This window comes from Cucumis sativus, chromosome 3 (assembly GCF_000004075.3).
Source record: "Cucumis sativus cultivar 9930 chromosome 3, Cucumber_9930_V3, whole genome shotgun sequence".
In the NCBI taxonomy this organism is placed as follows: domain Eukaryota; kingdom Viridiplantae; phylum Streptophyta; class Magnoliopsida; order Cucurbitales; family Cucurbitaceae; genus Cucumis; species Cucumis sativus.
In genome coordinates, this window is record NC_026657.2 from 16,890,259 (window position 1) to 16,917,665 (window position 27,407).

General features: G+C 33.5%; 2 protein-coding genes across 8 annotated transcripts; one reads left to right on the forward strand and one right to left on the reverse strand.

Moving 5' to 3' along the window:
• The first annotated feature begins 15,550 nt into the window (after positions 1-15,550).
• Positions 15,551-21,604, forward strand: LOC101204234 (protein ABA DEFICIENT 4, chloroplastic). Of its 3 annotated transcripts, XM_004145812.3 has the most exons (7): positions 15,551-15,702; positions 15,781-15,889; positions 17,270-17,480; positions 20,433-20,533; positions 20,656-20,784; positions 20,901-20,989; positions 21,217-21,604. In XM_004145812.3, exons 2-7 carry the CDS (start codon positions 15,836-15,838, stop codon positions 21,362-21,364), a joined length of 732 nt encoding a protein of 243 aa, XP_004145860.1. In that variant the 5' UTR covers positions 15,551-15,702; positions 15,781-15,835; the 3' UTR covers positions 21,365-21,604. The 3 variants fall into 3 exon arrangements, with proteins under 3 accessions (XP_004145860.1, XP_031738357.1, XP_031738358.1); XM_031882497.1 differs by lacking the exon at positions 15,551-15,702 and having other exon boundaries at positions 15,732-15,889; XM_031882498.1 differs by lacking the exons at positions 15,551-15,702; positions 15,781-15,889 and adding an exon at positions 16,048-16,083.
• LOC101203988 (zinc transporter 5) lies at positions 21,597-26,844 on the reverse strand. Of its 5 annotated transcripts, none has more exons than XM_031882495.1 (12): positions 26,525-26,844; positions 26,272-26,364; positions 25,711-25,903; positions 25,534-25,615; positions 24,263-24,347; positions 23,842-23,920; positions 23,559-23,689; positions 23,380-23,466; positions 23,190-23,302; positions 22,633-22,763; positions 22,343-22,456; positions 21,597-21,900 (listed from the first exon to the last, which is right to left on the reverse strand). In XM_031882495.1, exons 2-11 carry the CDS (start codon positions 26,272-26,274, stop codon positions 22,344-22,346), a joined length of 1,017 nt encoding a protein of 338 aa, XP_031738355.1. In that variant the 5' UTR covers positions 26,275-26,364; positions 26,525-26,844; the 3' UTR covers positions 21,597-21,900; position 22,343. The 5 variants fall into 5 exon arrangements, with proteins under 5 accessions (XP_031738355.1, XP_031738356.1, XP_031738354.1 ...); XM_031882496.1 differs by having other exon boundaries at positions 25,534-25,619; positions 26,525-26,837; XM_031882494.1 differs by having other exon boundaries at positions 25,711-26,364; positions 26,525-26,841.
• Positions 26,845-27,407: the final 563 nt, after the last annotated feature.

Consider the following 27,407-nt stretch of genomic DNA (forward strand, 5'->3'; position numbering starts at 1 on the left):
CAATCAGTTGTCTATCTCAGATAGATAGAGATATATCACTATAACTAATAAATCATTTAGATTTGGTACAAGATCGTTTAAATTTAGTACAAGTCGTTTAAATTTGGTACAAGATCATTTAGATTTGATACAAGATCGTATAGATTGATACTCTTTTTTACTGGATACAAGGGTACAAGATCATTTAGACCTTCTGAATTGAAAGAAACAAATTTTATAAGAAATGATCTACACTTGTTATGGCAAGAACTTATAAAACTTGAATATCTTATTTTTGGGTTTAACCCATTCCATGAGATTGAAGTTGAGTAAAATTTCATGTGCAACTAAACATGATATATTTTATTGTTTAAAATGCTATTAGATAATTGCATATTATTTTTAAATAATGTTAAAATGATTCCATTAATATCATCTAGTTGTAAAGTTTTCACAGACTAAAAATTAAATTGATCATTAAATTGAAAAAATCAAGTTTTAAGATAGACTATAATAAACCACAAAAAATGTTAAAGAATGAGTTCGAAAAAGTTGTAGTTGTACTAACCTTTTAGAAAAAGCTTTCTAGAAAAGGATTTGAAGCACATGGTGGAAATGAATTGTGAGTTTTATTTCCATGATTACACAATAAAACCATAACATTGTATAAAACAATAAATGCTAAAAAATTTAAACTCAACGACTTTCACAAATTAAATTTAATTACATAATCACATATTTTAGTTCATGAATGGTTTTCTTAGGGATTGTGTTTCTCTCACTTGACCTCCCTTAACTTAATTAAGTTTCGTGATGGGAAAGGGTATACTAGTTGAATGAGGCACTGAGAGCACTAATCCTTAAGGTTTTATTTATAGACACCACACATGATGTTTAATTAAGGCATTATCTTTTTACCTAATGGACCTAATAAAATAATAGGTCCAAAAGAGTAAAATATGCGTATAGACCATATTAATAATAATACTATATTTAAAATAAATCTAACATTCTCCCACTTGGCTCATTAACATTATTTATCATCATAGACGTAATGTGCAAAAGTAAAATTAAACTTCATAACATATCATGTCGAGTAAAAAAAACTACTAAAGAATCATAGTGGTTAAAGAAACTACTAAAGAATCATAGTGGTCATACATAATTGCATTAACATACTCTCTTCCATGTATCACTGAAATAGTTTTTCTATTAACATGATCTATAATAAAGATAATTAATAACGGTCCAACAATAAGTGTCTTTATCAAAGACAATATTCTGTTTAACATAATTCTTTTATGTATATACTAATCATAAAAATAGAACCATGAGATAAAATCATAAATAATAAATAAATTAGCTCAAAGTGTCAAATAGCATAATCCTAATGTCAATAATGATATCTACTAATGCCCATACGTTTAACATGATCATTGAATGTCTTTAGTGGCAATCCTTTAGTTTGTAAATATGCAATTAGGAGTTTAGTGTTAATGTGTTTGATTGACACTCTTTTTGTTTATGAACTTCTTCTTTAACAAAAAAAATATTTGTCATTTAGAAAACCATTGCAGAATTATCATAATAAATTCTCAACGGCTTGACAATACTGTCGATAATTTCAATCTTGAGATAAAGTTCTGCAGCCATAAAACATGAATTATAGCCTCAAAGCATTCTACAAATTCAACCTCCATATTGGATGCAATAACAATACATTACTTCACACATTTGTATGAAATTGTTCCTTCGCCTATAATAGAAACAAATAGCAAAAAGTGGATTTTCGTGTATCCACAGATTCGATAAAATTTGAATATGAATATCCAATCACCTCAAGATGATCAGACCTCTTGTAAGTAAGCATATAGAATAAGGATTATAATTAAACTTACTCCCACTTATTCTTAGGTATATACATCGATTAATGATATTTTCTTTAAAACCAAAAGATGTGTGATGGCATCATTGCATTTAAGATACCATTGTCTGGAAGCTTGTTTAAGTTCATATATTGACCTCTTTAATTCACCCGCTATATGTTCATTTTCTTCAACCATAAAACCTTTTGATTGATCCATGAACACGTTTTCATCTAAATTCTCATTTAGAAAGACGGTTTTCACTTTCATTTGATGAAGCTCTAAATCATAATGAGCTATTAATGTCATAATAATTCTTAATGAGTCCTTTTTCGAGACAGAAGAAAATGTCTCTTTGTAGTCAATGTCATCTTTCTGAATATAACCTTTGGCAACAAGTTTAGCCTTGCGCCATTCGATATTGCCATTTGAGTCATGTTTGGTCTTAAAGACTCATTTACGTACACCCAACTTTTTTACTTCCTTTAGGCAATTCTACAAGGTTCTAGACTTCATTATCATTCATTAATTTTAACTCTTCTTTCATGGCTCATGAAAACAAAACTGAATCATTATTAATACTTAAGTCAAATTCTGACTCATGCAAATAAACCACATAGTCATTAGAAATAGCTAATCTTCTTTGTGTTATCGATCTTCATAACTCTATCTCTTGTAGTCCCTCAGTTACAAGTTCATTGGTTATAACATCGTTAATTTGTTCTTCTTGTGGATTATTAACATAGTCAACAACTACATGAACAACAATTTGAAAAGAAGTTATAAATGAAGGAATTTCCACCCTAACTTCTTGAATTTTCACTTTACCTGGTTCCAAACTTCCACTAATTACATCATCCTCATTGAACCTTACATTTTCAGTTTCAACTATTCACATATTGTGGTTAGGACAATAAAATCTATACCCTTTTGCTTTTTTTGGATAACCAATGAAGAAACCACTGATTATTCTTCAATACAATTTATTTTAGTGTGGATTATAAATTTTTACTTCTGCTTGACAATCCCAAACATGTAGGTGCCTTAAACTAGGTTTCCTTACTGCCCACAATTCAAAAGATGTCTTTAGAACTGACTTACTAGGAACCTTGTTTTATAAAAATTGAGCGGTTCTTAATCCATACATCCACAAGGACACAGGTAAAGATAAATTAATAAACACGTTTCTAACCATATTCATTAATGTACGATTAAACCTTTCTGCAACACCATTTTGTTGTGGTGTTTCTGGTATTGTGTATTTAGCACATATACCATGACTTTCTAGAAATTTAGCAAACGAGTCAAAACAATGTGCTTTCTCATCATATTTTTAAATTTTTTTTATAAAATTCTTGCATTTTCAATATTTTAATTATGGACTTGATATTGTTTGCTACAGTCATTTGCATAAACATTGGGATCAATCTATTTGATCTTTCCAAGCTTTATATAGATCTATCTTCATCATTGCTAGCAGAAGTAAGTGCAACAGGTTTCTCACTTAAGAGTATCAAATCAAGATCCAAAACTCCAAGATGAAATCAAATTTCTTCGCACCAGTAAGAGAAATTGAGTCCTTTAAACTTGATTATAGATGTAGCATGCGAATAAATAGAAACGGGAGCATATGCTACAATTACAAAATAAACATGTTTATGCATTATTGCTTTGAGAAATAAACATAAAGATAAAACATGGACTCATATATTATTAAATAATCATTAATATATACATTGAAGTTCTTCTTTGGAAGGCACAACAATGTATAATATTTAATTTCACATAATTAGTAATTTAAAGGGGCATTTTTAAAAATAGAAAAATAAATTAGACAGTGATAGAAGTTTATCAGTTTCTATCAATACCACTAATAGAAGGATATCAATGTCTATTAATGTCTATTATTGGTAGAATCTGAAAATTTTGCTATAGATTGTAAATATTTTGTTAAATTTACTATTTTTGACAATTCTCCGAATTTAAATGCTTAAATTAGATACATTAGTTATTTTTGGATATACCAACAAGATCTTATCAAATACCTCAATTAGCCACAATAAAACATAAGTTATCGTACCAAACATTATGGAATAACTTTCAAACCGGGCCCAAAAACCTTGAATCGATCAAAAAATGGAAGAACTGACCCAAAAAATGAAGACCGACCAAAAGAATGAACAATCGACGCAAAAAACAGTTGAACCGACCCACAAGGTTGAACCGCGTCGAACTGGAGCCACTCGTGCCAAATCAGATGAAGTCGCACTAAGTTGCGCCGCAAGATGCCAAGTCGCGCCTTTCCTGATACTTGTTGACGTCATGCTGATGTCAACCTACTTCCAGACGTGTGCAAATTTTTTCTTTTCACTTTTTGTGCAGTTACGTAATTCCTCCCATTTTAGGCCTTCTTGTGGTCCATTTTGAGCAATTTTGGTATCATTTTTCTTAGAAAAATGCCATGAATCCAAAGTTGAACTCAAAATTACTAGATTTACAATTAAAATTGTCCAAAAATGCAGGAGCCTTTACATGGTCATATAAAAATGTAAATCTATGGTCAAATTTTACGGAAAACATCCAATTGCAAACCATATTCATAATGCAAAAACTTCACTTAACTAATGCAAAATTTAAAATTTTCAATTAAAATTTGAGATGGCTTTGATACCAATTGAAAGGATAAAAGCCCTAGGCAGCGAAAGATTTTACAAAACCATTCCTCAATTTAATTTGGAAATCTCAAAATACCAATACATTGACAAAATAATACATAACTATTTTTTTATTATAACTTAAAGGCTAAACATGCTTTTAAATTAAAAGATAACTTAAGTAGTTTGATGCCTCTGAATAAACAAAAAAACTTCAAATTGGGACACCACGCATTGGAGATTTTCATATTCTTTCGGATAATATTGGTTTGTGGGAACCAATTGGGATGAGAAAAAAGGTTTGAAGAGAAACTATTTTTGCAAAGAGCAAAAGCGTTCACTTGATTAAGAAAAACTTTGTTTCTTCTGCGTAGGAAAATATTAAATTAATAGAAAATTCAAATCAACTACTTTATTAATTAATTAATACTTTATTTAAATCATATTTAATAAATAACTCTCCAAAATCTTATAGTTTTAAATTAATTTAGTTAAATCAAGTTTAATTAAATAAAATTAAACTAAACATAGTTACATTAAATATGTTATATTTAACTTAAATTAAATTTGAATCATATATAAATTTCTCTCGTAACCAATAATTTTAATAATTTTAATATGAATCTAATTTACATTACATTAATATTTGAACTCATTCAAATATTTTATCTCTTATAAATTAATTTTGAATCATATTCAAAATTAAATTTATATAATTAAGTTTGATTAAAATATAAACTTTATATTATAATGGATCACCATACATTACACTAATTCCCAAAATAAATTTGAACATTTCAAATTACAACCAATATAAATAAATCTCATTACTCTTTACGAGCTAGAAACGAGACCTAATGGACCTACGGATTAGAAATCACAACGATATGAGATTAATTGGCTAAACTCATTAACTACATTAATCAATATTCGTTAACTATATCAACGCTCCACTAAAGACTCACAACTGAACTCTTCTTACTGTAAATATATTTTTGTGTTCACAGATATAGACCAATAGCAATAATTTAGTCTTTCACAAATGTTCGTAACACCAACTTGGTTAAATTACCGTTTTACCCCTAAATTACCTCTAGTCCTTAAATACCAGTGCTCCTCTAATGAACAATTTGTTTATGGTACAACCAATAAACATAAATCCCTCTCGTGCCATAGAGAGGGTAGGACCCTTTTTGTTCAAGTCCCGGAGACACCATTTAAGGGAACATTCATCTACTTACCCTAATGTCGGAAATGAGTGAATTCTATCTTACGCAATTATGTTTCTAACTTTTCCACTCGGTCTTGTCCCCAAAATGCTAAGCATATTGAGTCGGAAACCTGGCTACTCTCACCCATACAAATCAAAGGAAAATCTCTCACAAACATGAGTTCATAATACACTTAGGATTAAGACTAACTTACATAAGTCATCCTAATGAAATAGAAACCTAACTAGTTAACGGAGTTAGATCTAGTGGGTACTATTTCATGATCTGATCTTATGCAAACTCATTGCACAGGATACCCTCACTCACATGTCACCTACACGAATCCTTTGGATCATTGCATTTATATCACATACAAAATTAGTAGTATCCATAGTGTTACTAGAATAAGTGATAATGAGAAGAAAATGTCGTTATTATAGCCCTTTTTATTAGAATAATAAGCTTTAAAATGCCTAAAGGATGCTCAAAATGCATAACTTATGTTGTAAATACATAAATATTTAGAAATATGTCTTACATAAATGTTGTTCATGTCTTACGTGTTTAACATGCTTAGATGTAGGACAAGTGGGGAAAAGTAAAAAGGAGCAATTCGCACGCAAGGGCAATACGATGGATCGCGCTTGGCGATTAACAACCCAAGACGATGAACCTAAAACATCACGCGAGAAAAGTTCACAAAATGACAAGGATGGTAGTTAGAATGATTTGACTTCTCAAGGGCAGATGACAGTGTTGACACACCTAGAGAAGAAGAGTTTTTTATTTCATTGTAGTGTATGTATTGTGTATATTGTACAATGGTCGAAAGCCCGCATTCTTCATACATAAGCTGCATGTTCATACCTTTTCAATCCACCATCTCTTAACATCTCACCTATGTTTGTGTTATTAAATGAGAAGAGTATGATAAATTCTTGATAAAGAGTTCAACTCATTCTTGTCGCGTCAGTAGAGCTATGTTCATCACTAGGCCAGTGTCAATCGTCAAGTACCCGAGAGGGCAAGTAGCAAGGATAAGGCTAATGCGCACAAGAAGGAATTTGGAGACAAATTTCACCTTAGCGAGGTAGCTTCCAACATTTGTATCCCAAAAGGTGAATAAGTGCAGACAATAGGCACCAATAGGTTGTCGTCCTTAATCGAGAAGTTCTATAAGTATTACGAGTCAAGTTCTCTAGGTATAAGTTGCCTAAGCAAGCATAGTCATTTGTATCTAGAAAGGCGAATAAGTGTGGCGTTTAAACAATTCGAGAGAAGGTCTCCTTAATCATGTGCCCATTATGCAATTATAGGGTGTTAAGGTTATCGTAACACCTAAGCATTTCATCTTCATACAAGTTAGATCATTTCACTCCCCCCTAATTTAAGTTACTCTTTGTGCGTGAGTCTCGAGTTGTAAATAAGTAGTTGTATTTAGTGTTACATTCTTTCAAATTAATTGCCATAAAGCCAAAACTATAAGTTGAATCTAGAACTAACATCTATAACAATTTCCTGTGTTCGACCGTGGATTACCTAGGTAAACCTATTATTCGCTTGCACTTGGGCGAGTTGTGGGAAAACTTGTACTCAACGAGGACTTAAGTATTATGCGATGAAGAGGGACATAGTGAACACCTTCAATGCTATGATCATGACCGGTGGCTCATCGTCTCGAATCAAGGCATGTCATACAAGGAGTTACGACGAGCGCATTATGCGCGATGACCTAACTCAGTGATTTATTGTACTTACGTCCCACACATGAATTTTTAGTAAGTCCAAACTGGCAACAACCAATAAGGTATCCATCCTTATCACTATATTATAGATCATTTATGTTGATCTCGAACATGGATCCATGTATGCCTCTACATATTGTTCAAGACTCATCAAACAACTTAGGATGTTAGTTTATTGGATTTTGGCTATTGAGAAAAAACTAATAATATAATCAATAACATTTATTGAAATTATAATAATAACACTTTATTAATAATGGTCAATGAATTGTATTTACAATCTATGAGTTTTATGACATAAATTCCAACATAGACAACTTCAGCTAAGAGTTTCTCACAACTCACTTGAGCAAATTCACTCAAATTAGTCTTAAAAGCTTAGAAATTGTATCTAGTTTGTGGAGAAGGACTATTGTTCAAGTTGAATGTGAGAAGGTCATTCTGGACAAAACTAAGTAAGGTGCATTCCAAGAACGCTATAAAACTCATCTTTTGAAGTTTTGCTATGAAATTTTGAAGTAACAAATTAAGATATTTTAGAGAAACTTTTTTAAAGAAAGTTTTGTCAAAATAGTTATGATTTTTTAAAGCCGGGTCATGTATTCTAGATGAAAAATGAAGTTCTGGATAGTAGGCCAATGCCATACATGTAGGCGAGATGGGCGTGACATTTGGTCATAGAGGTTATATTGTGTTGTTGTCAGATTTGTGACAAGGCTATGGCATAGTCGAGTAGTAAGGGATGCATTCAGGCTGCACATGTCACACCTCGCCCCGAGTACCTACTTACATAACCCAAGATGTAGCGTGAAGTCAACTAATGTTGTTATTCTTCCGAAACAATATCAATTGACCCTAACTACTACTCTTTTAAAAAGCTAACAACTTAGGTAACTTAAAAATTATGCAGCAAAAAATACAAGAATAAACTTAAAACACATTTTATACTTTAAACAGGTAGTCGAGACTAAATGTCATTGATTACAAACTTTACTTACAGACCAAACAAAATTATACAACAACTATACTTAACCTTATGCAAAACCATGTACACGATAAGATTAAAACTGACCCTTAATAACTAAACTATCAACAACTTCGTACAGCAGTCTCAAGACAACTGTCAGGTTCTTGGATCACGACCTCTACTTGAAAAGTTGAAAAACATTTTGAAAGGGTGAGCTAAAAATCCTAGTGAGTAATGGTTTTATCAAACAAACTTTTAAAGCAAATATAATTTAAACATTTCATAAACAAATCATAAAATCTTTAAGAAATCTCTTTAAATTGAACACTTTCTAACATTCAAATGCTCATTTTAACTTTGTATACTCTATACCCTGAAAAACATAAACAAGATAGCAGAGCACCTTTGGTCATACTATTCATAATAAACTCGGTCAAGATAGTAGAGCACCTTTGGTCATACTATTCTTGCCTGAACTCGGTGGTAGCGACTAAGTGGTCAACATAGCCCTATACCCCTGACTATGCACATTGGCCATCAAGAACTCGGTATATAGAGTACCATTGTTTGCTCTTTAAAACCATTCTATTAAACTCATGCTTTTCATAAATCATTGCTTGTAAAGCTTATAAATACATGCTTGCTAAAAACGTTTCTAAATTCATGCTTTAGAATACTATTCTAAATATCATGCTTTTAACACTTTTCATAAACATGTTGATAAATAGAAATAAGACTCACTTTAAATAATAGCTTGTAAAACATATTAAAATCGTTATTTAGAAATTATTTTACAAATAATCTTAGTAAATTAATTTTTCACTCACAAATCGCAGATCAAACCCTTGATCGATAATCTTGCCCGATTTCCTATTATCCTCAAATAATGAGAAACAACTCTAATTAATTCTCTTTTATTCTAAAAACATCAAAACTTTACTTAGAATTTTCCAAATCATCATAAACAGCCCCAAAACGCCTAAAAAAAACTCTCTGAATCCAAAACGCATGCCCAACATGTTATGCTAATTTCTTAGGCTTGGCCACTACCTCTACTGCCAAAACCACAATCTCGGCTTTTACTATACTTCTTCTTTAGAGCTTAATAAATTAAAATTCAGAACTCAATTTAAAATACTTTCTTCTACAAACTTGTTGCAAAACGTCTTAACTTTGGTTTTATACTAAACTGTTAATGAAACTTGTTTTCTAAAATCGTTGCTCACTAAGTCTTTCGACTTACTCTTTCAAAATGTTTTCCTTCTTTCCAGGTACATAATATGGATCTCAGTATGCTGAACTTAGTACTCCCAAGCCAAGTAGTTTTTGTTATGCAAAGACATTGTTTTTTAGAGAAGTATTGTGATTATTCAAATATTTATATCTTAATGTTTTGATCATTTCCCAAGATATGTTTGAAAGAAAGATTTCGTATGGGCTGCACTACGACTTTCAAAGTATAATTTAACTATTTATTTTAATGAAAGACTTTTGTTGTTTAAAAGTTTAGCAAGTGTTTATGTCATGTGTCGGTTTAAGTTGTTTCGGAGGCAAACGACTTCGGCTGACATCACGCCATGTCTTGGACCAAGCAAGCAGGTACCGGGGGTGGGGTGTGACACTGTTGGGCTATTTTTGGGTTGTTGTGATATTTTTAGGAAATTTAAGAGATGTTTTGGATATTTGCATGTTCAAAAGATTAATTAAGGATAAAATGTGAATTTTATAGATGAAGGAGGCTGGAGAAGAATCTTACGACCAAGACTTTATTCAAGTGTTGTGAGTAACAAATTGTTTTAACCGCTATTTATTAAACATGGTTTCAAGATACACAAGCAATAGCTTATGAAATGATTTATAAAGCATGAGTTTCAAGTTATTATTTCAAGTTATGAATTATGATAAATGTTTATGAATTGATATTCAAGTTATACCATATTTAAATGATTTCATGATCAAGGCCAAAGAAATTATTTCAATGTTTTCAAATGTTTTCTTCATGCCTGAATATTTCATGAGGCCTATTGTATACATATGTTTAACTCCATACTGATAGTAGGATTGAAGAATCTATAGTTTATGAGCAATTAGGAAGGGTATATTTTTATGCCTTAAAGGAAAGGGATAACTTCCCAACGACTGTTCCATCTTCGGATGAAGGGGTAAATCCATAGTCTTCGAAAAGCTATGCAAATGTTTCAAGTATCATGTTATGAACTGACTGTTATTGATAAATGTATTTAAGTTTCGATTTTATATCAAATTGTTTATGAAAACCTATTTTCTAAAACTGTTGCTCACTAAGTCTTTCAACTTACCATTTCTAAATGTTTTTCCTCTTTGCAGGTACAAATTGTGACTCTTCGCGTGCTCAACTTACTACTGCCAAATCAATTTAATTTTCAATCATGAAATGAATAGAATTGTTAAAAGCATATTATTGTGTTTTATTAAAATGTTATATTTCCACGTTTTGTACATTTTACTTGGTATTTATAAAAGGCATTGGAAATAGGCTACACTATGGTTTTAAAATATTTCAAGTTTAAAGACTTTTGTTGTTAAATGTTTCACGTTTTCATGTCAAGGGTCAATTGGAGTTGTTTCAAAGGTGAATGGCTTCAGCTATCATTGATAACACGTATAAACACCCATTATTATACCCTCTTTTTTTAGAATAATAAGGTCAAAACGCACAAGAAAAGGATCAACGTGTGACTCACGTTATAAATTCATAAATATCTAGAGGTATAGCTTACATAAGCATCATGCCTACGAGATTAACATGTCTAAACGTAGGATAAGTATGAAAAGAAGAAATGAGCAAATCACAGAGAACATCTTGCACAGAGGCTACGTTATGGAAACTCGCTGGGCGGTTAACAACCAAGGAGAGGAAACCTTTCATCATGTGAGAAAAGCTCATTAAAAGACAAGAATAGTAGTTGGAAGATGTGACTTCACAGTGCCAAATTCAGTACTGACACGCTTAGAGGAATAGAAGTTTCCTGTCGAAAACCAGTCTATACAAGCACTTCATCTTCTGCAAGAAGAAGATGAGCGCCTGAATGGGTGCAAGGCTCGAATAGGCTAATTAGAGAGCTGAGAGCTCAAGTAAGAGAAGATTTCGTCCCTCATTTCCCCAACTTGTAGTATTTCTCCACTTTTCTTTCTCTCTAATTTTGCACTTCATTTTAATATATGTTGTTCTTATTGTAGAGTGGCTGAAGGCCTATATTTATTATACATATATATTACAAGTTTACACCCTCTTCAATCCATCATTTCTTGACTTCTCATTTGTCAATGTGTTATTAGTAGTTAGATGTGTGGTAGGTTCTTGATAAGGAGTCTAGCTTATAAGGTTTATTTCATTATTTTTTTTTAAAGAAAATGATACTGGATAGGTCAGTAGGCGCACCCAAGCATCCCCACTAGGTAGGCACCCTCTTAGTGCCCTCATCATCTCCAATATTATATTCAATAGAGAACCGGGGAAAAGAGTTCAAGCTGAGAGGATGGCTAGAGATAAGCGAAAATGTAAACAATACAAAATACTAACATAAAGCACTAAGATTTTGTGCAATTACATAAGCAAAATAGTTTTTGAAAAGCTTGTAATTGGTGGATCATTGAGCTGTGAGTTTACATATGTTCTCCCAGAGATAGACATGATAGTTGGATACGTTGTTAAATAACATGTTGTTTCTTTCCAACCATATGGTCCATGTGATGGCAACCAGTGAAGATAATCACACATTTTTTAGTCTTTGTATTGATGGAGCAAATAGTTTTAATTAGTGCATGGAGGTTATCATCAGTGAGTTCCTAATCGAAATGACTCTTTGCTTTACTCCATATGTTTTTTATGAAAGGGCAGTGGAGGAAAATGTGATGTGTTGTCTCATTGCTTTTCTTACATAGTATGCACCAGTTGGGATTGAGACAAAAAAAATTTAGCCTCCCTTAAATAGTCTTCATAGTGAAGATACCTTTGTATGTAGCTATCCATAGGAAGAATTTTCACTTTTTAAGGACTTTTGATAAGGTTTATTGCATTAGTTGAGTTATATTCGTCATTTAGCCAATGTCAATCGCCAACTACTTGAGAGGGAAAGTAGCAAGGATAAGACTAATGCACGCAAGGATGAGTTTGGCAATAGACTCCATCTTAGTTTGATAACTTCCAATATTTGTATCTCGAAAGGTGAACAAGTGCAGACATTAGGGCTGAGAGGCTGTTGTCCTTAAATGAGAAGTTCAATAAGTTTTTAAGCAAAATCTTTTAAATATAGCTCACCTAATCAAGGATACTCATATGCATCCCGAGAGGTGAGCAAGCGTGATGTCTAAACACTTCGAGAGAAGGTCGCTTAATCATGAGCTAATTATGCAAGTTATATCGCATCAAGGCTCTCGCATTACTTAATTATCTAATAATGCATAGACCTTCCTTCACCTTTTTCTCGCATACAAGTTAGTTCGTTCAATCTTCCACCTTGTCATAATTTATTCTTTGTGCATGAGTCTCTAGGTGTAGGTAAGTAGTTTTAGTTATCTTTATATTCTTTCTACTTAATTGTCATAACGCCTAAACGATAAGTGGACTCTAGAACTAACGTCTGGAAACAATTTCATGTGTTCAACCCTAGATCATCCAAGTAAACCTACTGTTTCGCTTGCACTTGGGCAAGCAGTAGAAAAACTTATACTCAATGAGGACTTATGTATCACGCGATGAAGAGGTACATAGTGAGCATCTCAGATGCTATGATCATGACCCATGACTCATCGTCTAGAATTAAAGCACGCAATACAAAAAGTTATGGTGAGCGCATCACGCACAATGATCTGACTTAGCGACGTATTGCAGTTGTACTATACACATGTAAAACTAGTAAGTCTAAATTCACGAATCAGACATCACACTACATCTCAGGCCAAGCAAGCAAGTGCTCGGGGCGAACTGTGACAACCTGGACCTGGGATTCACTTCACCAACGTCTCGCAATGGACCTAAGATTCAATTTCATCTGCGTCTCCCAATTTTCATGGGATTTCCACCAGCGCCTCGTAATACTCATTTCTCAGACCTAAGATTTGCTTTCACTAGCATCTCATCGCCTGGACCTGGGATTCACGCCACCAATGTCTAGCATATCATTCCTCATTTAGATATGAGATTCACATTCATCAACATCTTGTGATAGACCTAGGATTTCCACCAGCTTTGTGCGAAAGATCATACCACATCACATCACACAATCGTCACAATCTACAACAAGGAAATATTAGCTGAGAAGCTTTTCATACATTAGAATGTAGCACATTAGTAATATTTCTAACTATTAAACATCAAATATAAGATCATCAAGATTTGAGATCATTCATAAAACATTACTTTCTTTGATAACAGTCATTCAATTATTTATAAAATCATTCACAAAATATTTGTTTTACTCATGAAAAATCACTCACAAAAATACTTAGTCTCAACTCTTTCTTTCGTTGCTTTCAGTTTTCTCTCCTCGTCTAGTGATTCCCTCAACCGACCTCTTCAACACTCCAAACCTACTCTTAACAATTTATCAGAATGTTAGCATCTCATGCTCTTTTTCTTTCAGCCTTTAGTCCTATTTACAATGACTTTTCACATTCATGGGTCATTTTAACGCTTTACGTGTGTCACTCTTCCATTTTGACATGCTATGTAGGCAAGCCAAAGGTCAGTTACGAATAAAGACTTTTCTTAAGATGCCAACCTTATCCCCTTGGAAAGCTAAACTTCTCATCTAACTCTCTTTTCTCAGGAAGCCACAGAAAATTTACTCCACCTCAGAGGGTTGTCAATCACCTTATACAGACGTTCACCTTTCAACAAAATGCCTACCTCTTCGCGACCATACTTAGGTGCAAGCACTTCTCCTCGTGTCACTACACCCAACGCCTAGTTCTTAGCATCCATTGCGTGCTTCTTCCCTTCCAGCTAATTCTTATCGTGTAGCTTACTTTAACACAATAACACTTATGCCTAAATACTTCTCTTTGCATCACCTTTTCTCTTATTGCATCCTTCTTTGCAGAATGCCTCCTATCAACACTTAGTCAAACACAACTCACCTCAACAAAGTTTCTCTTCAACATGACTCCCTTTTGAATATGGGTCTCACATAATAAAATGCATTTCACTATTAACACACACTGATAATTTGACACATCTATCAGAATGATTTGTTGATTAGACTAATTATTGTTTCAGTAAATGTTTTTATTTTAAAATTTTGTGAAATTTTATGTTTTAACCAAGATTTAAAATATCGATGATGGATAGATAGAAGTCTTGATTCGATAAAAAATTTGATTTTGATTGATATTTCTAGAAAAATTATTAAAACAAAAATTCAAAAGAAAATTAAATTAGTAAATAAATGTTTTATTTCTTTCAAATAAGTAAACATGTCTAATATTTATATTATATTAGAGTTTTTTTAAAATAGAAAAATTTGACAAACTATTTGTACTACAAAACAAAACCACTAAAAGACAAAAAAATTTACATTTGATTTTATATCAATGGTAAATATTTTGTCAAATGTTCTGTTTTTTATAATTTTCCTATTATTGGATATTTGTTAAACTTCTCAACAAAAATTATATATAGGGCAATATATAACAAAAAAAATATAGATGTAATGACAAAATTTAGTAATAATAAAACATTATTTAATATATATTGTAATCTATCCCTTCAAAACTAATATTAAAATACAAAAATTGAAATGTGAGGGAAACTGTCCTAATCCCTTAATAAATCCGTGCCTCCCAGTATTTTCGAAACAAACTTTTAACAATTCTCATCCAAAACTAACACTAAATATAATCGAAACAAAATTTTAACAATTCTCATCCAAAACTAACACTAAATATATTTTTAAATTGGACACCAGTTATGTAACTAATGTAAATTTTTTATATGTTAACCAAAACTAGAGGTAAGAAAAAGTAGGTACAAGAAATCAAAAGAAATAGGGAAATCGAGGGAAGTCGTAGCTTACTTTGTTGCGTTGAAGGAGATAGTTGAGAGCTGACATCAATAACCATGAAAATAGGAGTGAAGGACACAAAAAAAAGTATTCAGAAATGGGTTTTGTTTCACAAACCAACAAAAAAGTGGCAGTGGAGTAGAAGAAGTGGAAGGGACAACAATGGAGATAGATAAGCATTAAGCCCCCCTCCCTCTTCTTCATTCTTGTCTTTTTGCAATCTCTAAGTGGCAAACTTGTACGCTTCCTTTTTCTCTCAAAACTTTCTGTCCCCTCTTTTTCGTTTTTCCTTTTTCTTAACTTACTAACTTTCTAGGGTCTCATGAAGACGCCATTATCGTTCTTCTCCATCTTCCATTTCTGCTCTCCACATGGGTTTTTCTCTTTCTTCTTCTTGCCTTGCAACTTCCTCTCTCTCAATTAAGGTGCGTTTTCTTGATGCTTCTTGTTTGTGTTCTTCTCCTTTTTCTTCTGGGGTTGTTTCTGTCTTGCTGTTTACGAGAACTAGTTTGATTGATGAAATCATTTCATTGTTTCGCCACTCAATCTTGTTTCTCTCAGATCTGTGGAGGGTTTCTTTCCATCTGAGTCTTAATATATGCTGAGTTATGTGAACAGGGTGTGGTGTTTTTCTTCCTAATTGAGTTGTAAATGAATTTGGAAGATGGGTTCGTGTAAATATAGACTGTGCTTGATTTAGCAGCCATTGGCTCACAAAAGAATCTCCTTTTTCCTTTTTACTTGTTTAGATGGATTTCTTTGCAGATCCTTGTTTTAATTAGTTGGGAATTCACTGATCATTGACCTTCATTGGGTTAAACCCAAAAGGAAGTGGGAAACATACTCTTGGATGGGAGTACCTTGAAGTTTGCTACCTGGTTTTAGTCCAAATTCAAGTTTTCGTTTCACACCTATGTTAAACGACAAATTTAGCCTCAAACTTTGAGTATTGTGTATCATGGATTTTGAAAAACTTTCACTTACATTGTTGAACTCTTGGCTGTATTTTTGTTTAGTCCTTGTGAATAACGCCATTCAAGTGTTCTGTGGCACGTTTATTGAATAAATTTTAACTAGTATGAAATGTTGACTGCTAGATTGGCTATTAGATTAACCATTAGTGTTTTGCAAGTGGTGGAGATAATTGAAGCTAATTAAAAGTAAACTCCAAAGTTCAGTGGTGTATTGTACATTTGAAGTTGAGTGATTAAATTTGATAATTCAGCCCTTTCCCTATCATGTTCATGAACAAAAATCATGATTGAAACAACTGTTACCTTCAATTAATATGTAGAATGTTTACCTATGATCAGCTTTGGGGTGATTTTCATTTTATATTGTTTTACTAGCATGATCAAGGTCCAAGTTATATATTGATGATTCATGGTACTTCTATTAATGCTTACGCTCACTTTCAACCCACTCAACGTTTAAATTTTCTAAGTAACCATATATTTTTTTTGGCTATTTCCTGAAACTTCATCTAATTGCGACTATGTTAAACTTGAATGGTCTTTGTCACTTGCAATACGTTAAAATTCAAACTAAGTTCTACATTTTCTTCTCTATGTAAAATGTGACTGTTTGTGGCAAGTTTATTGTTTACTTATCGGCGACTTAAGTCTCATGTGGAACACTTAATTCTTTTTAATCTATCTTCTGCTTGAATGTTGAACTCTGCAATCTGCTGCGTGCTTTAAGAGTTGTTGCTTAGTTTCATTTCCCCACATGGGCACACATTTGATTCAATTTTCAACTTTTGGAGTTGCCTGATTAAATTATTTGCTGTTGAAAACTTGGCGCAGATTTCAAAGCCCTGTTGTGATGTCAGACTTGGCCTAAGATCCTCTGTCTTTACAAGAAGTCACAAAACCAATCTTTTAGGCCAACCAGTTCATGGCTTCACTGCAGATGCGTCAAGAAACTGGAGTTTCATTACAGGATCAAGAATTGCTATTAAACCAAAACTTTCAAGAGTAAATTTTTCCAAGAACGTTCAAGGAGTACGTGCCTCATGTAAATACTCACTTTGCCTTTTGAGCTTCTAAATTTACTGCATAATTGAGTAGCTATAATCATCTCAAGTGAATGGTGGATACTGCCAATATTTTGTTTTATATGAATCTCCTAGACGGTATGAAATCTGTCCAATTTTTAAGGCCTGTGGTTCACTCTGTAATTGAAGACCACACTTAATATCATGACAAAGATTGTTTGTGCTGATTATTGTCTCTTGCAAGAACATGATAAAAGCATCCTTCAAACAGATCTATAGATTCTTTCCCTCTCATCACCTTGTGATCTTCTCACGCTCCTTAGGATAATTCCCTTCACCAAAATAACCGATTGTGGGACAATTAAAACTAGTTTTTTCAACAATTTTCATCAACAGGTTTTGTACATTCTGATAATTTCGTGGTATATCAGCAAAAGACTGAATTCATGATACTCATCCTAGGGCTTCTGGTCTCTTCGGGAGGAGTTTTTATGGATAGTGACAAGTTGACTACTTAGGAGGTGGCATTTGGGGCAAATAGTGAGTTATTATAATTCTAGGTTATAATAGTTCGTGTTTAAATTATTTTAGTTTGGGTTATAAATAGGATGCATTTGGTATGTAAACTATTTTAATTTGGTAAAGAAATAGTGAGTTGGGAGATGGTGGGTCGTCCTGTGTATTCAAGGGGGATTGGAGATTGACAGTCTTAGAATCTTCAATAGAGCGTTGTTGGCTAAGTGGCGCTGGCGTTTTTCTCTTGAACCAAACTCTTTATGGCATAGGATTATTACGAGTAAGTATGACATCCATCTCTTTGACTGGACGTTGAAAGGGGTTAAAGGCACATATTGAACTCATTGGAAAGATATTTTCTTTAATCTTCCCACTTTCTCTCGGTTTACTCGTTGCTTTATGGGGGATGGTAAGGATACGTATTTTTGGGAGGATCAGTGGGTAGGGGAGAATAATCGTTGTTCATTATTTTCTCATCTTTATCATTGATCCTCATTCAAAAACTGTATGGTCTCGGATTGTCTGGTTAGCTTGGAGAATCTTGTGTTTTTTTCTTTTGGTTTCCATTGTAGTTTGACTAATAGGGAAGCGATGGAGTTGGGCCTCTCTTCTTTCTTTCTTTGCTTGAGGGGTGAAACTTTAGGGAGGGGAAACAGGATATTCATGTTTGGAATCCTAATCCTAGTAGGGGCTTCACATGTAAATCCTTGTTTAGTTTTTTGATTAATCCCACTCCCCCTACTGAGTTGGTTTTTGACGTGTTATGGAGGGCTAAGGTTCCTAAGTTAAAGTTAGGTTCTTTATCTGGCAAGTTTTGCTTGGATGTGTTAACACTGTAGATAGGCTTGTTAGGAAGAGGACTTCGCTTGTCGGGCCTTTTTGTTGCATGCTTTGTTGGAAGGCGGAGGAAGATCTTGATCATCTTTTTTGAGACTGCCATTATGTGAGGGCAGTGTGGAGTTCATTCCTATAGGAGTTCGGTGTTAGTTTTGTTGGCTCGAGGAGTGTCAGAATGATGATCGAGAAGTTCCTTCTCCATCTGCCATTCAAAGATAAAGGGTGTTTTTTATGGTTGGCTGGGGTGTGTGCTACTATTTGGGACATTTGAGGTGAGAGGAACGACCGGGTCTTTAGGAGTAGGGAGAGGGAGCATAGTGATATTTGGTCTCTGGCTAGATTTCATGTTTCCCTTTGGGCTTCGATTTCAAAGCACTTTTGTAATTACTCTATTAGTAACATTTTACTTAGTTGGTCCCCCTTTTGTTAGTTGGAGTGTTTTGATGGGCTGGTTTTTTTTTTACACCCTTGTATTGTTTCGTTCTTTCTCAGTGAAAGCTCTTTGATTCATAAAAAAAGTGATAAGGAAATAGTAAACATTTTAGCAAAGAATAAAAGAAATGATAAATGTAAATTAGTAAACTGTAGCAAATAGTAAATACTGTAGCAAACGGGGGAGTTTTTGAATTAGCATTTACTATAGCTAATTGGAAACATTTCAATAGTATTTAGCAATAAGTGGTTATTATAGTCTTAGATAGTCTGTCTCAAATAGTTCCTTAAAGCTCACTCACCTTTTAGGAGAGAGGAGGTGAACTGGGTGTGGCCATTAAAAATAAAGGATGCATTGAGGCTTGTTATCTCCGTATGTACTGCAACCAAATCTTATAGATCACCCTTTTGCCATTATTTTAAGAATATAGTGATTCTTGAAGTGTCTTTGTGTAAAGAATGCTCACTCAAGCTGGTTTAGTGCCCTGACAACAAAAGGAAGAAAAGAGATCTTTTTTCTAAACATATGATGTTTTCTTACGCACTTCAAATTCGGAACGTGATATGGTTTTGAATGATGAACTGGACATGGGAAAGTTCCAAAAAGATCTAGTATAGACTGTACATGAACGGTAGTTGGCATTGGCCCCTCTATTCGAGAACTTCAACCATTTTCAAACACCTCATAGCATTTTCAGTCTTTGAGTCTATCAATTTGTATGATTTCACATTTCACATTTCTATATGATTTCTCGAGTACTTTTAGGATTCCTTTTTTATATATGATGCATATTCGCTATATAATCATTGATAATACACCATATATACCTGGCCTACTAGAGCCAAATAATTTGTGTTTTGAATTAAAGATTGAATGGTCTTCCGTAATGAATTGTTGGTAGAATCATGAAAAAACCAATTTCTTCCATATTGAAAGCAACAAAATATGGTCTAACCTTGATATTATCCCAATTCTTTTCACACACGACTGGATGTGGATTAACGTTGCTTTGAAATCTTATCATAAAAGATAGATCTTTTTCATCCATATTTTGAAATGTATTTGGAAGGGGAACCTGATAATGTTTGTAAAGGAACGGTGTATTACTAAGCGTAAATTCCCCCTAAAATAACTTAAAACTTCTTTATAACGTTATATCTTAATGAATTTATGTTTTCATTTACAGGGTTGGCAAACGCTCAAGTTGCTAGCAATGCTTTTACTTTAGGTACAATAGCTGTTCTCCCCTTTTATGGCCTCATGGTTCTGGCTCCTAAATCAGAATTGGTATGCTAAATTTGATGATATTTATATAGATTTATTTGTCCATCAGTTTTTTCATTAGCACTATGTTTCTGAATGCAACTATTCTGACGTTGTTCATGTCTTTTTCCCATAAATTTTTGCAGACTAAGAGGTCTATGCAAAGTAACATACCATATGTAGTGCTTGGGCTTCTATATGCATATCTTCTCTACCTCTCTTGGACACCAGAAACTATGCAGCTTATTTTTGCTTCCAAATACTGGCTGCCAGAGGTGAGTAAATGGTCCTTTGAGAAATTTAGACCATATCGTATTAGTCCTATTTTCGTCTTGCCCCATGTGATCCATGTATTTTTCAACTCATTGTCCATGGTACTTTAAATGTTCAGCTGCCTGGTATATTAAAGATGTTCTCTAGCGAAATGACATTAGCTTCTGCTTGGATTCACCTGCTGGTTGTTGACCTCTTTGCTGCAAGGTTTCTCTCTCAGCCTTTCATTAGTTGATTCACTTAATCTATGCACTTAGTTTCAGCATATCAAGGTTTGCTAATGAGTTTTCTTTTGAAGAATGAGTAAAATCGAAACTTTCATACAATTTTGAAGGGGAAAAAAGAGAAACTTATTACTTAGATGAAGAGCATTATGTAAAATTGAGCTTAGAAAATTTTAAATCCTTAAACAGAGCCTTCTCTCGAATCTGCAGGCAGGTTTTCCATGACGGAGTTGAAAATAAAATCGAGACCCGACATTCTGTGTCTCTTTGCCTCTTCTTTTGCCCCATAGGAGTCCTCATTCATGTTATCACGAAAGCATTAACAAATAGAGTTGGCCCAGCAAAACATGGTTCGTAACAAGGCAGAGTACATCTCAACTAATGCTTCACCCATCTCTTCAGAATTTATTATTCTAAGCAAATATCATCAGTTTGGAAGTCGATGCAAACTTTTAGCACCTAATCAACTCCATTATTTTGAAATCAATGTTTGTATTCAAACCAAACCTGCAATAACCTCTTGGCAAGTTACAAGTTTTTACGAAACTCAAAAGAATTTTGATATTGCGGTGGAAGATCAAGAAGAGAACTTGAAAGAGATTCCTTCGTATGAAAACTATAATTAATCTATGTATCAGTGATGTTCGAAGTACAAATTAGAGACAATAAAAACATAAATTTAGAGGACCTTACAAATGGTCAGCTCTACATATATTCGGCAAAAAATTGAGGCTGTTTGGAAAGCAGACTGTACAAAGCATGAAAGCGAGGTATGTGAGATCAATGCGTACATTTGCATGATGCAATTCAGTACAGCACTTGGCAGCCAAGTAAGAAAGGTCTTTCTGCCTTACAACAGTTGTAACAATGGGCCAAACCGTCATCTTCTGTGTACTGCACAGGCACCGAATTGTTTTAGGTTTGGTGTTGTGATCAATAAACCTAAAGGAAATCAGTAAATGGACAAAAAAAATTGCCAAATTTTCATATGATGTGAATACTGTTAAGAGTTTGTTTGGGGGAACGGTCTCAAAATATCCCTGTATGGGTGGTTATTTAATTTAAAAAACAAGTAGTTTTGGAAGAAAAATAAATTCTTGGATGACAATTCAAAATAACTTTTGTTATTTTAAAAGTTTTTATCAGAGTTTAAATGAGACAATCACTTGGGAAAACACTTTTCTCTAAACAAGTCTTAATAGTGTGCTGACACAAATGCGCATCGAACATTTTACTAACGTGGCCCTTTTAGAAGATTCAATCGACACAAATATTACTCAATTAACTAACTTGTAAAACATGAAAACAAAACATAGCAAAGCATGGTAGAACGTACATCAAGTTGGAAGTGAGGGCATTTGATCCTGGTTGTCCAACAGATCATTTGATGTATCGTGATACCGAGAAGAATCTTTTCTACTGCGGTCTAAAGAAGTTGCTTCATATATCCCTAACAAACGTTGTCATTTGGTATTAGTAAATCCAATTGAAGAAATTAAAAGCATAGGAAGATTGGGTAAAAAAAGAGATGAGATGGTTCACATGGTGAACTGGGCCAAATTAAATTTGTGACCTTTATAAAGATTCAAGCAATAACAAACAAAATAGATGAAAACTTGAGCATACCAAACCCCAAAATTGAGCAGCAGATAACGAAGCCGACCAGAGAAAAATCCATCTTGTATACAATCTCCAGAAGAATGATGCTTCCACCAGCTACCATCAAATGTCTTGGAGAAGAAAAAACCATGTGCAGTCTACAAATACACATTGTCATTTTCAGAGTCTTCAAATGAATGAAACTGATGAATAATCTGTAATGTAATGTAGAAATTCATACAAGGCCACTGAATATAACATTGTCATCTATAACAGAAAACGTTATTTGTCTCTCTTAACAAATATATATGATGAGCAAAATTATGTGGGGTCCAATCTTCATTCCAAAATGTAAAAGGCTCTTGTAGACAAAACAAGTTCACCAACTCATCTTACAACCCATGCTTAAATAATATTATGTTAGGGCTTTGGAGGTTATAATCCTTGACTTAGGGAAAGAATAACATTTTGCAACTGTTGGGTGTTCACCATGCCTAGGACAGAAGGGAAGAAGAGAGCATGGGGGACAAATACTGAACAATTCCATAATTGGAATTCCCATCACTTTTGATTTATATAATTACCTTTCTTCAGCAATGCTGTCAACGTAGAATATAAGAATAACACCAAATATTATGGTGCTTAAAAATGCCCAAGTAGAGAAAGGAAGCTCTCTGCCGTTATCAGAAGTTGATCCCTAAAGTTATGACAATGAAGAAAAATCAAACACTACTTCAGAAATTAATGTATTCAGAAAATCTGGCTGGAACTTACAATTATCATGTCCCACATGGCTATAGGAAAGAGAAAACAAGTCGCAGAAGCCATTGTTATAGCATGAAGTCGTCTTTTAAGTTGATTCTGAGGTGCATTATAAAAGTAATCTCACATCAGAATGGGATTAGTAGCTTAAATATCAAAGAATACAAAGTAAACTGAATGTTAGACAACACCTTAAGTGAAACACGCCGAGCAATGACCCTTCGCAATGCTGATAAAATTCCAGCAAAGATGGGTATTAGCATTTCTTTCAAACCCAACACTTGTTCTGTCTGATCCTTAGAGTCAAAGCCATCTTTCCGAGGTAGTCTCAAGTTAAAAGTTTACAACATTTTTTTGATATAGGAATGAAAACGCAGAAAGACTAAAAGAAATAGGGTTGATAAATAAACAATAATAACAGCCACTTGCTTTCATACATGAATATACAGTTCCAATTGAACTTCCAAAGGATATAGAAGGGAAAATGTGTGGCCATGGCCCACCCTTGTGATAAGAAGTAGAAAGATACCAACATTGCAATGAGACCGCCAACCTGATATGATATTTAAAGGAGAATCTGGTAAACTGAAATAATCTACCACTACTGTGAGACTCTTACAAGTTTCATGATTCAAATTAAACTGCAAGCCTAATTTAGAAAAATAATTCAGATTCAGATAAAGCAACGGTTCTACAACATACATCCATTTACCCCCTACAGCCTACCTACCTACGGTAGGTATGTGGATGACATAATAAGAAAGAATTAGCAATGTCATAGTAGAATCTTATAAATACAATAGATTAAATTGAAGCCCTCACATATATGGCTGCCTATAACAGCATTCAATGGATACAAAGAAGCCTAAGAATACAAATGTAGATTAAACCAAACCTTTTTCCAAACAAAGCCCCTCCGACCATACAAAACAGCCGAAAGCACTCCAAGAACAGCACCAGAATACTCGGCAAGTATAGCCCTAATTTCAAAAAAAAAAAAAAAAGAGAACAAAAGACAATAAAACAGATTAACCACAAGGACAGAAGGCAAGAAAGAATAAAAAAGACATAGCAATAAAGCATCCATAAATATTCCCATTCCATCCCATAATAAATTCCTAAATCATGGAGTACCACAAACCCAGTAGAAGATATAAATAGAGAGTGGTTGGTTCATTTTTTTCATAAAAAATCTGAACTTCATAGATAAAATAATTGCGTTCAAAAAAAGGAAGAAAAGATAACGGGAGAAATCAGGCACCCTAATAACATAAAAAGAAAGACTTCAATAAAAAAGAAACTAAAACAATTGACTCTATTTTGGTAAGTGTCTTGTCAACCTTGCCAAATTAAACATACAAAAAAAATGTTCCTTCCTTCCCTATCACAACACCTAAGAAACATTAGGAACTACACAGCACAATCTTTCTTTTAAGCCCTTCCACCAAATATCTGAGCAAAGAATCAATCACACACCTTGAAGGAAGATCCAAAGAACATCAAATTCATATATAAGTATGACCCAAAATCTTTTTCAAACCGATCTAGAAATAAATTATTCAAAAAAAGAAAAAAAAAAAAGTTTTCTGTAATAAGTATTGAACCTTCTTACAGACAGAAATGAAAGATTGAATTTTCAAACAGTCTTTGTTAAACCAAGCAAGATCATAAGAATCAACCAAAAAATTGAAAGATGTGTATTTGGTAAGTAGATTTGTGCACTGGATTTCCTGAGGGAAAATCGTTTCCTCCAAAACATAACCCTAAAGTTTTAAGATGAACTTTTCTAGGGGGTCAGAACTCAGAATCAGGATAGTATTAACAATCCAATCTATCTTATTCTATTAACAATTTGTAGTTCTAGTATTTCAGACCCTAATGAGGCTAAGTTTTCTATAAAACATTACCATCTAATACAGTCGTATGCTGAAAATAGAAGAAAATTCTTGATCAATCTAAAATATTAGAACAAGGAATATATGAAACAGTATAATTGTACATTATATATTATAAACAGTGATCATACTTATATTCATCCTAATTTAGTTGAATTTCAGGGACATTTTCCATGGAAAATATGAGTTTATATGGTGCACGGGCACGTGTACCCACACAATTCATGTATATTCCATAAAGAAGAGCAAGTGGTATTATATTATCACCCACCTCAGAGGTCCACAGGCTTTAAGACCCTTTCCCCACAAGATAAAGTACAAAGCGGTAATGGCACCATTTATCACAGAAGGAACTACCTAAAACAGCAGGTTAGATCTAATAAACAACTGATGAATTAATATGAGGAAATTGTAACAATTGGTTCTTACAGCTAAATTTCTAGTTCACCTGAGTGTTCGAGAGAGGCTTTCCCTTCCAAGGCTTTTGCAAAGTTAAAAATATGATGGCCGCTGGGGCCAAACAACAAAATAGAAAAAGTACAACTGAAGCTCCAGTCTGAGAAAAATAGCGATACATGGAATAGATTGACCATATACGAAAGAAATTTCCAACCATGTGGATTATCTGCAATGGTGTATGTCTGCAAAGAAGGTGTCATCAGCATGAAATAGCAATCATACAATAAGAGAAGGATACAACTTTGTACTAAACCATACCCACCCGAGATAGCATAAAATAGCTAGCAGCCTATTGAATCAATAAAACTATTCAGGATTATTTTGGCAAAAGTTTGCACACCAATGTTTGCTAGGACTTGAGTGTGTTTAAAACAGGAAGAGGAAAACACGTAGACTACTGCTTTCCCCATAAACTAAATTGGAGGAATCGCATGGTGGTTAAGGCTGTGCAATCATTTCACTCAAGCAATTTCAAGTTTTCCCCAATTCATTATAGCCACTTCCTACAAATAAATTGAAATAAAACTTAAACTACAAGTAATGTTGTGACCATTCCAGAATCCAGCAGCGTCGAGTTGGTGATAAGATAAGCTAGAAAACCACGGCATCCAAATTGTAACCCGCAGCATCCCTTGACTAGGGACTAATCCCAATTCCACCAGAGCAGAAATTTCCAAATTAGATTCGGAAAATTAAATTTGTTCTATGTCCCGGAGTTGCCCAAGGGACAGAACAGAGAGCTAGAAGCACAATACGGAAAGAGAAGTGAAGCAAGACATTGAGAAAAAGAAAATAGAGAAGACCTGAAATGAGGCGAAGATCCTCGATCCTCAGTCATTGGCCTTGGTGACATCATTTTCGGAAGCTGAGCAGCAGTAAATCAGCGCCGTCGACGGCGGAGGAGGAGCAAGTGATGCGAACAGCAAGAATTAAAAAGAGGTGGATTGAGAAACAATGGAGTTTGATGGTTGCAGTGACTGAACTTCTCTTCTTCTCCAAGTTCTCCGACGATTCCGTCTCTCTCTCCATTTCAACCGTCGACTTTTTTGGGCCATGGTGAAGCCCAAATACTTAGCCATGGGCATTGGGTTGGGTTGGTACAACATGGCAGAGTAACCCAGGAATATTTGCTGAAGTAGAAAAAAGAAGATAATTGTAATTGATGCTCGAATAAAAATGAAGTATATAGCAATATTTACAAAAGTTATAAATATAATAAAACTATTGAGGATAGACTTGTATCGCCGATAAACTCGTATAGTTTATAAGTGATAGACCAATACTCACAACATGGTCTATTGATGATAAACTTCTATCACGATAGAATTTGACCAATTTTACTATATTTCTAAATTTTAGAACACAAATGTTATATGGCGTGAATCCCATTTGAACTAACAACTATTTAAAATAAAATATTATTTAATATATATTAAAATACAAAAAATTTATCATGTGGGGCACGTGCCCCAAACGATGGTTCCTTCATAAATCTGGTTATACGGTTGAAAATACAGCGCACAAATAAGATTTTTAACAAATTCCCTAATTATAGCAAAATCCACCCATAATAAGACTATATGTTATAATTTTTACATACACAGTATTTTAAACATTACAGAGGCGTCTATAATTTCAATACAAAGTGTATTTTAAATATGAGATTCATTTGTTCTAAAATAATTA

Excerpts from the sequence above, each read along its gene's own strand:
- LOC101203988 (XM_004145810.3), bottom strand. The coding sequence starts at position 26,577 with ATGATGTCACCAAGGCCAATGACTGAGGATCGAGGATCTTCGCCTCAT. Across the intron at positions 23,303-23,379 it reads CCATGTGGGACATGATAATT|GGATCAACTTCTGATAACGG; the intron begins GTAAGTTCCAGC and ends TCATAACTTTAG. Across the intron at positions 22,457-22,632 it reads CTGCTCAATTTTGGGGTTTG|GGATATATGAAGCAACTTCT; the intron begins GTATGCTCAAGT and ends AACGTTTGTTAG.
- LOC101204234 (XM_004145812.3), top strand. The coding sequence starts at position 15,836 with ATGGGTTTTTCTCTTTCTTCTTCTTGCCTTGCAACTTCCTCTCTCTCA. Across the intron at positions 15,890-17,269 it reads CTTCCTCTCTCTCAATTAAG|ATTTCAAAGCCCTGTTGTGA; the intron begins GTGCGTTTTCTT and ends AACTTGGCGCAG. Across the intron at positions 20,990-21,216 it reads GTTGACCTCTTTGCTGCAAG|GCAGGTTTTCCATGACGGAG; the intron begins GTTTCTCTCTCA and ends TCGAATCTGCAG.